The sequence below is a fragment of the Sceloporus occidentalis genome, unplaced genomic scaffold, assembly GCF_023333645.1.
Source record: "Sceloporus occidentalis isolate IW3139 unplaced genomic scaffold, rSceOcc1.0.p SCAF_25, whole genome shotgun sequence".
NCBI lineage: Eukaryota > Metazoa > Chordata > Lepidosauria > Squamata > Phrynosomatidae > Sceloporus > Sceloporus occidentalis.
The window spans coordinates 7,020,536-7,034,710 of NW_028317005.1; the positions used below are offsets into that span (position 1 = coordinate 7,020,536).

Consider the following 14,175-nt stretch of genomic DNA (forward strand, 5'->3'; position numbering starts at 1 on the left):
GTCACACTAGTATAAAAAAAAAACAGAAAACAAAAATATATAGAGACACAGATACCTGGAATTGCATCACAACCACTAAGTCCTTGGCAAACACAGTATAAACAATACTAGCTTTACTTTAAATAAAGGCTGTGTCGGTTATTATACTTGCAAGCCAGTGCATGGAACAAAGACAGATAATCAAAATCTCCTGCAAAGGCATTATACGCACAGCTATGCCGCGGGGGGGGGGCTTAGAAACTGAACGAAAAATAAATAAAAAAGGCACATCTATAGGTTTGTACCAGAAGAGGAGAAAAGTCAGGACACTAGGTCATAGTCTTTACTTAGAATGTGGTAGACATGTGGAACTTTCTCCCAGCAGAAGCTGTACACTTTAACAAAGTGAGGGAGTTTAAACATGCAAAGTTGAGTCTTTACAGCTGAAACAATGGGCCGACTAAATGGGCCAAATTATTTATAGATTTATATAGTATTTTATTTTTCAAATTCCACCAGAAGCTGCAGTACACATTTAAGTAAATGTCCGCAAAAGTACATTTTTCACTAATGCTGCAAACATGTTGAAAAGCAATTTGAAAATGTCTAATTTATAATCAGACCGTATTAAATCCAGCCGTTAAACATCCTTTTGAGATGTACGCCCATTGTTTGCTAAAAAAAGCTTATTAACAAAACTGCTAATACCTTAATCAGATATTTGTTCTGAAACCTGACCCTTCCTCTGTCAGTCAATCTTAATTGTTGGTTTGTCTCACTTACTGAAGAAATTAGCACTCGTTATAAATTTACAAACAAAGCATATATATATATACACATACATACATAACTCCGTATACAGTTAGAAGGATAGTGTGAAAATAAAATGTATTCACTAAAAAATATTTCTAATGTGGTAAATAAATTTCAGGAAAAAGTAAACCAAACACTTTGTTTTTAAAATAAAAGCACAAAACAAAAAAAGAGTTCAGCACATACCCGACGAATACCATTCAGAAACACCTGAGGCATAAATATTAGGTACTACATCACATTATATTGCCATACAACGCTTATCCCACCATTACATCAAAGTACCCCAAGTTTGGCGAGTCCTATCTAATGTTTCATGGCTATATTGCATATCAAGGAGCTGAATCAGTGGGACTGCACCGCATTTTAACCCAAATGAGACTCTCCAGCAATTTAAAGTCTTCTCTGGATACCATTAATGAAGTACCTGGCAGCTAGAGTGGCTCCTCAACACTAAGGTTTGTCTTCTTTTTTTTGTATAATAAAAGAACTAAAAGAAATAAGAAACTCAGGTTCTGTATTTTTTCCAGAAGTTCACTATATTACTAGCAAGTTGTTTCAGTTTTTGTACAATATTATTATTCAACATTTTATTGGTCAACTTTTTGAGCTGGCTTTCCCGTCTCCACGTGCCTTTTCCTTTTTTCTGCGCCTTGACTTCTGCTTGCAAGAGTCTCTTATAAAATTTCCAAAGTGTTGGATGTTCATCTATCCTCGGAACGCGAGACACTTTTCCAAGCCCTTGCCTTAAGATCTCCACATTCAGGCACTCATTGAAAAGTCCTCTCTGCGGGAAAAAAATATACAAACAGAACATGTAACGTTTATATGCAGAAAGGGTTGGTGGGGAAGCAGCATCTGAGATGTTCTAAGACTCCTACCGAAAGAATTCTAAGACGCCGGGAGATAAATTAATGCCAGCCATTAGTATATCAAATAAGCAAATTAAATATATCTGGCGGTTATGAAGCTATAAAAAAAAAATCCATTGGGGTGAATATTTTAACAATCAAATGTATTAAGGGACATGGCATTCTAACAATAAAAGTGTAAAAACTGCACCTCTCCAGGAACCATAAAAAGTACAACTAGGGATTCTTCACATATAGTTTCCATTATTACATACAGCGTAAGATAACGAGATACTATGACAAAGATACATATGTAACCCTTAGAATGCAAGGGGCCAGGATTTGTTTCCCCCTGGGAGACCAGGCTAATGTTTCTAGTACTCTGAATCCCTTAAGGACAATGGGTTGTCCGTAAAACCCATTAAAAACAACGCATTGTGAGCTTGTACATGTACGGGCTCCCACTCCTCCATAGTAAATGCACCCAACAGATGTGGCTGTATACACAGGAAGGTCACCATGTAGGTTTCAGGGCAGGCGCACATAAAAAGGTTCAGCTACATAAGCATTTCTAAAGAAGTTACATATAAGGAAAAGATCTGTTAAATATAAGCAAAAAAAAAAAATTTTCCACCCACTTCTGAGGGCTACAACACCCACCAACCACATTATTATTCGGGTTTAGGGGGATAGGAGTTGTAACCTACGAAAGCTCATACATGCAAGAGCTTCTAATCTTACTGCTGCACATAGCAAGTCACTTTTAAAACATACGCGCACAGCGAAGATTTGCCGGTTTATTTGACAAGAACATAAATGCCTTCCAGAAAATCAGGAAATACAAGTTTCAGATAGTTAGATGGTTTACTCAACACGTGCAACCAGTCTGCAGCCGCTCGCTTAATGATGTAAAGACTAAAATATTTGTAATTACGTTACAGAAGTTAACTGGATTTTGATTTTGAATGTTCTTCTAATGGTACCATCAAAGATTTTGTACCCCATTAAAACAGAGACACTATTTAATATGCAATCAACATTAGATAGTATGGTCACCAACTGTCAGTTTTTTCCCAGGAGTGTCCCGTTATTTGGGAGCTTTCCCCCGGTCAATCTCAATACAAAGGTTTGACAGGAAAATTAGAGAACACAATGGGGTGTAGGGAGCATCAAGGGTAACTTAATAGAAAACGAAGAAGATAGATAATCGGTTCTTAAACAGAAAATGAGGAAACTTCCAGCAGTTTCATAACTGACCATAACCTGGCCTGTCTTTCCCACACCCTGCTGTGCCCTGCACCCCTGTGGCCATTAACCCTGCTGCCCTGTATCCCCTTTGTGACCGTTACCTCTGCTGTGCCCTGTATCCCCTTTGTGACCGTTACCTCTGCTGTGCCCTGTATCCCCTTTGTGACCGTTACCTCTGCTGTGCCCTGTATCCCCTTTGTGACCGTTACCTCTGCTGTGCCCTGTAACCCCTTTGTGACCGTTACCTCTGCTGTGCCCTGTAACCCCTTTGTGACCGTTACCTCAGCTATGCCCTGTATCCCCTTTGTGACCGTTACCTCTGCTGTGCCCTGTATCCCCTTTGTGACCGTTACCTCTGTTGTGCCCTGTAACCCCTTTGTGACCGTTACCTCTGTTGTGCCCTGTAACCCCTTTGTGACTGTTACCTCTGCTGTGCCCTGTAACCCCTTTGTGACCGTTATCTCTGCTGTGCCCTGCATCCCATTTGTGACCGTTACCTCTGCTGTGCCCTGTAACCCCTTTGTGACCGTTACCTCTGCCGTGCCCTGCATCCCATTTGTGATCGTTACCTCTGCCGTGCCCTGCGACCCCTTTGTGACCGTTACCTCAGCTATGCCCTGTATCCCCTTTGTGACCGTTACCTCTGCTGTGCCCTGTATCCCCTTTGTGACCGTTACCTCTGTTGTGCCCTGTAACCCCTTTGTGACCGTTACCTCTGTTGTGCCCTGTAACCCCTTTGTGACTGTTACCTCTGCTGTGCCCTGTAACCCCTTTGTGACCGTTATCTCTGCTGTGCCCTGCATCCCATTTGTGACCGTTACCTCTGCTGTGCCCTGTAACCCCTTTGTGACCGTTACCTCTGCCGTGCCCTGCATCCCATTTGTGACCGTTACCTCTGCCGTGCCCTGCGACCCCTTTGTGACCGTTACCTCTGTTGTGCCCTGTAACCCCTTTGTGACTGTTACCTCTGCTGTGCCCTGTAACCCCTTTGTGACAGTTACCTCTGCTGTGCCCTGCATCCCATTTGTGACCGTTACCTCTGTTGTGCCCTGTAACCCCTTTGTGACCGTTACCTCTGCTGTGCCCTGCATCCCATTTGTGACTGTTACCTCTGCTGTGCTCTGTGACCCCTTTGTGTGTTCTAATTTCCCTTTGTAATGTCTTAAAATAATGATTTTAGGGGCAGGTTGTGTTGAAATGAAATTCAGTTAAATAATCTGTTAATCAATACTACTACACAAGGTAGCTTTGGTTAAGGAACAATCGCATATACTGTAAAAAGCTTCCTATTTATTAAACCTTTGAGCACAAGATAGGCGATCTACTGGGCATTTAAAAATAATTGTACACACAGCCTGGCATTAGGAACGGTGAGGTGGATTTTACAGATTATTAGAATCTGTACCATAACAGCTAGGTGGAGCTAAATATATGCTAATTATGTGGGATGGGCAGAGTGGGCGGATCTTTACAGAAGTGGGTGTGCCACATTTTCAATTAAGTAATTGATAGATGTGCTGCAAAGTGTCCTGGAATTTTTTTCCACACGTACTGGCAGGTAATCAAAACAACCATTTAAAAAAAACAAAAAAAACCCCCAAAAAACAGGTTCTCTTCCCTGTGTGAAGTTATAGGTTTCTATGAGAAATACTCCCCATCTTTTGCTGGTGGGTTACTGTGGACTCACAAAGCCACAAAGAGGGGGAAAGTGCTGATATAATTACAGAGAGACAGTATAGAAAAGTGTCCCTTGACTGAACTGTAAATTTAAGGCCTTAAATTTTGCCAAAGTGATCTTGTTTAAGTATTATGTTACATGCACCACTGTACTTTAGGAAAAACTAACCGAGATTAAGATTAGCAAAATAACATTGGCAAACCAGTTTGGTGAGTTCATTATTATTAAAACACTTCCATGTCAGCAACTTGATATAAAACATTAAGAGGTTAATGATTTCTAACCAATACTGTGCAAGAACATACAAGGCATTTGATTCTGAGTAACGTGTTCTTGATATATTTCTGATTAAAATGCCTTTTACACCTTCTGTGGTGTCACTAGGGGGTGCGGCGGGTGCACACCGCACTGGATGACACCATCAGCAGGGGTAACACCTAAAGAGTGGTGTACTTAGAGTGGGGCGGGGAGCAGTTTGGCCCAGGTGTCACTCATCAAGGGAGAAACAATTTCCCCCCAGGCTGGACATAAATTGGCCACAAAAGGCTGGTCTGTCGTGGGCAGAGGTGGTCTGGGTTGGACCAGCCCAGGGAAGCAGGAATGCATGTAATGTGAAGTGTCAGCATGTGTGTGTGTGTGCATGTGTGCATGTATGTAAGTAAGCATGTGTGAGCATGAATGTATACACATAAGCGTGTGCGAGCATGAATGTGTATGCCGAGCAGTGATTGACTGTATGTGTGTGTGTCTGAATATGTGTATGTATGGGACGGTCTATGTAACAGTGTGTGCATGTATGTAACTGTGTGTATATGCTTGCGTGACTCTCTATGTGGTCTGGTACGGGAGGAGGTCCATGTGGGTGACACTATGAATTACCGCACTGGGCGACGCCACTGCTGCACCTACCTTAAACTCATCTGTACGGGCAGTAAGCAAAGTACTGGGAAACTGAACTTATGATTGTTTACGTTAACCTCATTGGGCGCTTTGTGTATTTAATCAACATCAACAAAAGAAAGTGATTGGAAGCTTTAATACATCCGGCGTTTTTTGACAGTTGCATGTAATGCATGAAAATGACATTAAAATATGCAATTAAGGTTCTTACCCTGTGGACCAGAATGAAACAATCAAGTACAGAGTCTTCTCTGCTAAGAAGCTGAAACCATAACATTTGAGAAGGATACAGTCTGTTTTGTAACCAGATCTTGCCACAGCCAGTCAGCTCCACTCCCGCAAGTCTGATGAGCAAACTTCCATCCGAATGCCCTGGATGGCATGAAGGAAGATTGTTTCGTTAACTCCGGAATGCCAGTACACTCGCTATGCATACCATGTACATAAAACAGCCTATAGAAACCGTCTGGCACAAATGATGGCTTAAACATGCAAATATAAAAGTATTCACAGAAGCAGATTGGCAACTTTTTTATTTTTTTAAACTCATAATAAAAACTCTGCATAATTCATAGTTAAAACCATTGCTGAATGTCATTTCACAGAAATAATAAAATTATACAGCGCCCGCTCACTCTGTTTCATAGGAAAAACTTGCTGGGTTGGCTCTCTGCAATTCAATTTAGGTCCCGGATTCAGTCGCAATAAAAAGGTAGCTTTGCTTTTCCTGGGCTAAAGGCAATAAGGAAAAAGTGTCCTGCGCTAATGCAAGTGTGATAATGAAGAAAAAAAAGCTAATAAATAAAGATAATATATCACAATATACATACAATCCGTCAGAGACCCTGTCCAAGGCAAATGTTGGTATATTGAGGCATTTTCTGATGTACGTGTATATTGATATATTTTCTTTTTTATTTGTTGTTTTTTCCATGATCACACTTGCATTAGCGCAGGACACTTTTCCCTTATTTACCTTATATACATTTTTTTATGTTCTGTGTTTTGGGTGCAGTTCAGGCCCATTGCTGCTGGCACGCGAGATCATCTTAATTGATTTGAACAACCCAGAGGCAAAATAGATCATATGTTGCTTTGTACAGGAAACAGAAAGTGCTAGCGGAAACAATTGTTTTAATTCATTTAACAGGAAAAAATTAGTAAAGTGGATGACCCATAGCCTTGGACTCCATACATATTTATACCAACAAACACAAAGATTCTCCCAAAGTAAACACTAAGAAATGATCATCAGAACATACAAGTTACTTACATTTCTTTTGAAAAAATGAAACAATAGGAAGAGTAATGGGAATATGTTCAACTTCTAGACCTTGTTCCGTAATACAATGTAATTTCCCCTGAAGTTTAACATTCTTCTTTATAAATTTCTCAGGAATGTCTTTAGCATTAGTGAACTTTGTGGTCTGATAAAAATTAAATGAAAATTGTATTAATGAATTCATTCCAGAATATAAAAGTATCCCTTCATAATACAATGCGTGAGAAGACTTTCCATCCAAGAAGTTCCATAGTTAGAAGTTCTCCAGGGTCAACTTTTTATAATGTAATATGAAGTGAACTGAAACAGCAGCTCTTCTGCTAATTCCCCTGTGCATATGATGAGTATGTGTCTCATCAGATATACCATGTACACATGTTTCTGAGCATGTCGAGTGGTGGTTTCTGCACAAGGTACCTGATGGCCAAAGTCAACAGCTACTCAGCAGTTGCCAGAGAGCTACCAGTCTTGGAGACCCCTGACCTACAGTGTTTGTCAGGGAGTTCTCTGTACTGTCCAGCAGTGGAGTTTAATAAACCTTCAACAAACATGAAATCACCTTTTCAACCATAAAGTAAAACCTGACCCAAGGTGGAACTGTCACCTGTAAAGGTTTGAACATCATTAAATATATTTAAGAACAGCATATAGCTTGAGTTTCTCAGTGTAATTCCCTTAGTAATTACTTCCTTGTCCTGAAATGACTTCCCTTCTTATCAGATTGCACCAGCTTTCATCAAATGAGGGTAGAGCAAATATTTATGATGTTACATCAACCGGTAGACACAATTAGCCGGGTCTGATAAGAATTCGAAACAGTAACATGCGTGCACTGTGGGAAGCAAGTAAGATGACCTCAGGACGTTTGTGATCAGTCGCCCATTAAACTTGAGCTCAACAACCCTAATTCTACACACAAGTATAATTGGAACTACCAACCTATACAAAAACAGACATAATCTTAATTACTATACCGGGACTTGTATTTATAGACAAAATTATACATATGGCACTAACAAAAAACAACCAAAATTAGGTAATGAAACCATCAAACTTGAAATCTAGAACCGACTCATCCCCTTGTTTCAGATTACCAGTAAATTATAGCTTTACCAACATTTGGGCATGTGCCAGGGCAGATGAAAAGATGGCAAGGTGGCAAAAACCACAATTACTTGGAAAAAGTCAGTCTGTAACGCAGCCATTTGTGACTCACAAAAAACAACACAAGTCTGAGCTGATCGGTGCCAACTGTTCCAATAGTGTCCCTTGTTCTTTATTTAAGACATTAGATTATTTTGTGTGTCTATTTCTTTGTTATATATTTTTTTCATTCTCTTAATTGATATTTCAAATCAGGGCCGGCCCAAGGCAAAATGCCGCCTGGGGCGAATTTTAAAATGCCGCCCCCCCCCTTATCTGCCCTTCCTCTCCCTCCGTCCCTGCCGCCCCCCCCCATTATCTACACTTCCTCTCCCTCCGTCCCCGTCCCCCCCCCTTGTACTTACCTTTCAGCAGTCCTGCGGCGAGTCTCCCTGTTCGTTCTCGGTGCCGGCTTGTAATGCTGAGCGCCGGAAATCTTCCAGCACTCAGCATTACAAGCCGGCACCGAGACCGAACAGGGAGACTCGCCGCAGAGGAGAGAGAGAGGGGCGCCGAGCGGGTACTGACAGCTTGGTAAGCGAAAACCACTCCGCGCCCCTTTCTCTCTTTCGCTTTTTTTTTTTTTAAAAAAAGGGCTTGGGGCGGCAAAGTGCCGCCCCTTCAAAAGTGCAGCCTGGAGCGGTTGCCCCACTTGGCTCCATTGTCGGGCCGGCCCTGTTTCAAACAAACTTAACCAGACATTTAAAGCAGAAGTAAAATGAGCTGAAGTTTTAGGTGTTTAGCATTGATGTATACCAGCACAATGTTTGTGGTACTTTGAGACAAGCAGGAATGTCCTGACAACCCACAAGGTCTTTTTGTGCGTACACACAGTCACCAGGAGCCTTTATTAGCACAATATCAATCACTGTTATGCTTGCAAACAACCGTTAGAACAAAATAAATAATCATTTTATGGGAGGGACTTTACCAATTGAGTTGTGAGTTTCTTCTGTTTATTGCAAAAGAATTGCGCATGGGAATAATCTCAGGCATGGGGAAAAAACATTTGTACCATATAGCCAATGCCTGGATGAGTTGAATACATCTTTCTTTTTTTTTTAAAGGGAAACTCCAGCCATCATGTGCACTTTAACGCATGTGTTAGCTACGTGGTCCCTTTAGATTTTTGTGTTTTGCAAATGTATGCAGGGATTCTGCAGAACCCCCCCAAATGCGTTTGCCGCTTTCCTCATCCCTCCGCTCAATGCCATGCGGGGGATGTGTTCGGACAACCTGCATATTATATATGCAATTCCAGTCAGCTCATGCGCGGGCTTGGGAACTCTTGAGGTAAGGGTCCATTCAGACCCCCATATGTGTATGGCACACTTTTGTGCCACTTGTTGTGCCACAGTGACAATCACCGAGGGGGCTTCAGCTGTGTCAGGTTATTGCTTTATTTTTTGTTTTGGAAGAATGCATATTATGCATATCTGTTGCTTTTCAGTACATTCAATAATCATGTGTAATGCTGGTTAGAGACAAAAATAAGCAAAGCAGGCGGCACACTGAAGAGCGACAGTGCGTGTCACATACGTGAGCCGAGCGCCAACTGGGAATTGAGGTGAGCTGAGCAGCGGGCACATGGGAGCAAGATGAATGTCTAATAAGAGCTATAATAATTCAATGTATGGCCAGCTTTTGATCTGTCTCTAAAACAGTTCTGAAGCCTTCCTTAACCCCTTAAGGACCAGGCTGTGTTTTACCTATTGTACCATTGGGACCGAGGCTGTTTTAATACTTTTGCGGTGTTCGTGTTTAGATGTAATTTTCTCTTCACTCATTTAGTGAACCCACACAAATTATATGTTGTTTTTTTCAGGACAAGAAGGGCTTTCTTCAGATACCATTGTTTTAATCATATTATCTAATTTCCCATAAAAAAAATAATAAAATATGATGAAAAATGTAAAAAAAAACCCCACATTTTCTGACTTTTACCCCAAAAATCTTTTACTCATCCAAAAAAGCTAATGAAAAAACCTACTAAATATATTCTACTATTTGTCCTGAGTTTAGAAATACCCAATGTTTTTATGTTTTTTGCTTTTTTCTGCACGTTATGGAGCATTAAGTACAGGTAGCGTTTTGCTATTTCAAAACCATTTTTTCCAAATCTGGTAATTCTTCCCCCCATGTGCCATTTCGGGTATCTTTGAAGCCGGCCAATGCAATTTACCCCATCAAATCATATATTTTTGAAAACTAGACACCCCAAGGTATTTCAAATGCTAGTATTTTAACCCTTTCCATGCATAAGATTCTACCACCAGCCTTTGCCACACTTTGTGTTAGTATTTTTTTGGTATTTTGTTTTTACACAAATTGTACTTTGGGTATACATTTATAGCTCCAGGTATACGTCACTATCAAACAACACCCTAATATGTGTTCAATAACATCTCTCGAGTACAGTGATACCACCCATGCATGGGTTTGACTGCTGTTTGGGGTTAAAAGGCCACATTTGGGAAGTGCGCTTTTTTCCCCCTATTTTGGTCAGTCTGTGCCTATGCCCTATCTTTGAGCCTGGCCACTACAATTTACCTCATAAAACCATATATTTTTGAAAACTAGACACCCCAAGGTACTTAAAATGGTAGTATTTAACCCTTTCCATGCATCAGATTCTACCACCAGGCTTTGCCACACTTTGTGGTAGTATTTTTTTTTTTATTTTTTTCACACAAATTGTACTTTGGGTATAAATTTATAGCTCCAGGTATACGTCACTATCAAACAACACCCTAATATGTGTTCAGGAACATCTCCCGAGTTCATTCATACCCCACATGTATGGGTTTGTCTGGTGTTTGAGGTTAAAATGCCACATTTTGGAAGTGCGCTTTTTTTTTTCCCCATTTCGGTCAGTCTGTGCCTATGCCCTATCTTTGAGCCCGGCCACTCCAATTTACCCCATCAAACCATTCATTTTTTTAAATTAGACACCCCTTGGGTATTTGAAATGCTTTTATTTAAATTTTTCCACGTCAGGATTTTTGGGAAGATACAGCGCTAATTTTAGCACTTGCTCATAATAAACTTTATTTTTTTATTTTATTTTACTCTTTTTGGACTTTTTTTTTACATTTTGCTGGAACTGGATAGTTCCTCTAAAGCATAATAATTTTTAAATGTTACCATGTTTTTTCTAAGCTTTTTCTTTTTTTCTTTATTTTTTTAAATATTTTACTAATCACATAGTGATTAGAAAGCTGGCCTCCATTGACTTGTATGGTTGAATGCAGTACCTGTATTCAACCAGCAAGTGGAGCCAGAGTTCTCTAGAAGGTCAGGAGACTGTCTAGCGAACTTTTTCAACTTTATTATTTTTTTCCCGGACCGCCGCCATCTTGCGGATGGTGAAGACTGCGTGCAGCTGCGGCTGTGACCGCTCTCCGGAGCGGTCACAGTCCATCAAGAGGTAAGTGTTTGGTGTCGCTGGATGCCTCCTGATCGAGGCATTCCAGCGACACCATTGAAGTTTAGGAGGTGATCGTTGATCGTCTCCTAAACGCTTTTAAAACGGGCGTCCGCCGCCATACAATGTATGGCGGCTGTTGACGCCCCGGGGAGGGGCCAGACATGGCCCATCATGCCGATCTCGGTGTTGCTGAATGCCTCGACATCGAGGCATTACAGCAACACCGTTTAAGCTTAGAAAGTGATCATTGATCACTTTCTAAGCTTGTTTAAGTCTGATGACGTGTCAGGCACGTCATAGGTCGTTAAGTGACCGTTTTGCATGACGTGCCTGACCCGGCAATGGACGTTAAGGGGTTAGCAATGTCTGCCTATCTAAAGGTTTGTATTATCTAAAAGGGGTATGCAGTTTCCCAAATGATCCATTCCTATTATTGTTTTATTTAGTTTAGTTTTGACCCAAATTTGCCTGGTCAATCTATAGGACACCCATGTGCCCTGAAATATAACATAATATCACCAAAGGGAAAGCACTTTCTTCTTGTATTCTCTCTGTTTTTTGTTTTTTTACTCAACAAGCCGCGCGGTCATTTCATTGCCCCTTTTCACAAAGTCTAAGCCCCTGCCATTACCTGGAATTACAATGAGGATAACTTTGGGTCACCTGACCAAACATGACTTCACAATGCAAAAGATGGTTCATACAAAGCAGGACTACAAATGACAGTATTGTGGGTTATACTACATTAGTGAGAATCAGATAAATTCATACAACAATATTTACTTACGGAGATTCCAGAGCAAACCTAGAGAGATGAAAACTGAACTTACCAGTTTTATACTCTTTGCAAACAAAAAGGCTCCTGCTATAGCCAAGCCGGTGCTAATACTCTGTGGATATAAAAAAATGGCTTTAAATATTTGTTTGACAAGGTAAGCATCGTGTACATTTTACGCTAAAGCAGATCTTACTCATAGAAGTTTGGTCCAAACGAGAAGGAAACAGAAACAAAATACAAACAAAAAAAACAAAACTGAAGCTCTCTGCATTATTTGTTTTGTTGAGGATCCCTCCTCATTTTTTGAACATGCGTATTACTGTATTTGCTCAATTATAAGACGACCCCCAAAAATGTGAATATTAATTTAGGAGAAAAACAAAAAGCCTGAATTTAGGACTACCCTATAAAAAGTTTTACTAGTAAATATTAATTCACATGTAAACTTTTTTTCATATTTAATAAAAACTACGATTGAGAAAAATGCATTTTGTTTTTATTTTCTTTTATTTGCCAACCTGCCCCCAGTTATGCACATCTGCCCCCCCAAATATGCCTTATACCCCCTATATGCCACTCTGCCTCCCTGATATTCCTTATACCCCCTATATGCTACTCTGCCTCCCTGATATTCCTTTTAACCCCCTATATGCCACTCTGCCTCCCTGATATTCCTTTTAACCCCTTATATGCCACTCTGCCTCCCTGATATTCCTTTTAACCCCCTATATTCCACTCTGCCTCCCTGATATTCCTTTTAACCCCCTATATTCCACTCTGCCTCCCTGATATGCCTTTTAACCCCATATATGTCACTGCCTCCAGAAAACCCTCCATGTCACTCTTACGCCCCTCCAACTTACCAGTGCATCCCTTCACTTGTCCCCCGTGCTTCCGTGGTGTCTAGTGGGGCAGCCGGTGGAGGAGTGTGCGACGCAGACCTCCGCTGCTGCTGGCCAGTACTTCCGCCGGGGCTTCTATGACAGAGCGCTGGCATCACATGACCTTCCAGTGCTCCACCATAGAAGGCCTGGCGGAAGTGCCGGCAGCGGAGGTTGTCTGCGATTCGCACACACACCTCCGCTGGCTGCCACAGAGGAGAATCCAGGTCCTCTGCAGATTCTGATCAGATAGTCCTTGGCCTTACTACTCCTTCTGTGTCACTTTCCTATCTCCCTTTCGAGCAGACATGTCCAAAGTCCGGCCCGAGGGCCAATTGCGGCCCGCATTCCAGACTGATAAGGCCCCACAGATAAGTTGCCCAAATATAGATCTGTTTTTTTTATATTAAAGGCAGAGTGATTTAACACCTGTTTAGATTTGTCATCCAAGTCATCTGAGGCTTTACATCAGAAAAAATGGGGAGAAGAGACGGGCCGAATGGGTCAAAAATGGGCCGAATCTGTCAAATTCTATGTTTCTAGAGAAGGCCAGAAAATGGTTAATGGATCATTCTGGCTCAGTAAGTAAAAGGTACCAAATATAACACGTGATGCTATATAAAGATATTGATACCTTTATTATTACTCCTGTTACTCTTCTATTCTTAGACACAGGCTCCCAAGCTCTAGAAGAGTAGACAGGGTAACAACGCATCAACTAAACTAAAGTACTAATAATCCCTAAACCTAACAAGTCACAGGCATGCCTAAAGCCTTCGCAGCCCCGCTGGCTGAGCATCATAGGAGTCTGAGCTACAGCAGCAGGACAGCCGGATGTTATTATGCCTTGGCCTGATTGCCATATCATCAGACATTCTACCAACGGAGAGAGGAAACAGGCTCCCTACCCGAACTAAATACAAATGCCTGTCAGCCAGCTGCGAGAGCTGAGACACAATGTTACCAGCCGAGTCCCGGCCATTACTCGCCATCAGCAGGAGAGCAGACGGTGCCAAGCGGCAGACGGGCTATAGCCGCGGCCCTCCACCTCGTGCATACATTAAAAAGTAAACACGGAAGCGCGCAGGCGCAGAAAGTGCATGAGAATGGAAATGAGCATGCGTAGTACTTGCTCGCTGCCCGTAGCAACGGCGGTTTGTTGTGTATAGTGCGGACTGTCAGTTCCGAGACGGTG

The 14,175-nt window shown here is 41.5% G+C and overlaps 1 protein-coding gene across 1 annotated transcript; it reads right to left on the minus strand.

Moving 5' to 3' along the window:
- Nucleotides 1-1,300: 1,300 nt before the first annotated feature.
- LOC149300339 (mitochondrial inner membrane subdomain organizer 1-like) lies at nt 1,301-13,972 on the minus strand. The gene is made up of 5 exons (XM_089485300.1): nt 13,889-13,972; nt 12,152-12,211; nt 6,743-6,896; nt 5,681-5,841; nt 1,301-1,579 (listed from the first exon to the last, which is right to left on the minus strand). The coding sequence occupies exons 1-5, from the start codon at nt 13,970-13,972 to the stop codon at nt 1,301-1,303; spliced, it is 738 nt and encodes a 245-aa protein (XP_089341426.1).
- Between the last annotated feature and the right edge of the window lie 203 nt (nt 13,973-14,175).

Excerpts from the sequence above, each read along its gene's own strand:
- LOC149300339 (XM_089485300.1), bottom strand. The coding sequence starts at position 13,972 with ATGGCGAGTAATGGCCGGGACTCGGCTGGTAACATTGTGTCTCAGCTC. Across the intron at positions 12,212-13,888 it reads GGCATTTGTATTTAGTTCGG|AGTATTAGCACCGGCTTGGC; the intron begins GTAGGGAGCCTG and ends TTATATCCACAG. Across the intron at positions 5,842-6,742 it reads TTCATTTTTTCAAAAGAAAT|GGCATTCGGATGGAAGTTTG; the intron begins GTAAGTAACTTG and ends CATGCCATCCAG.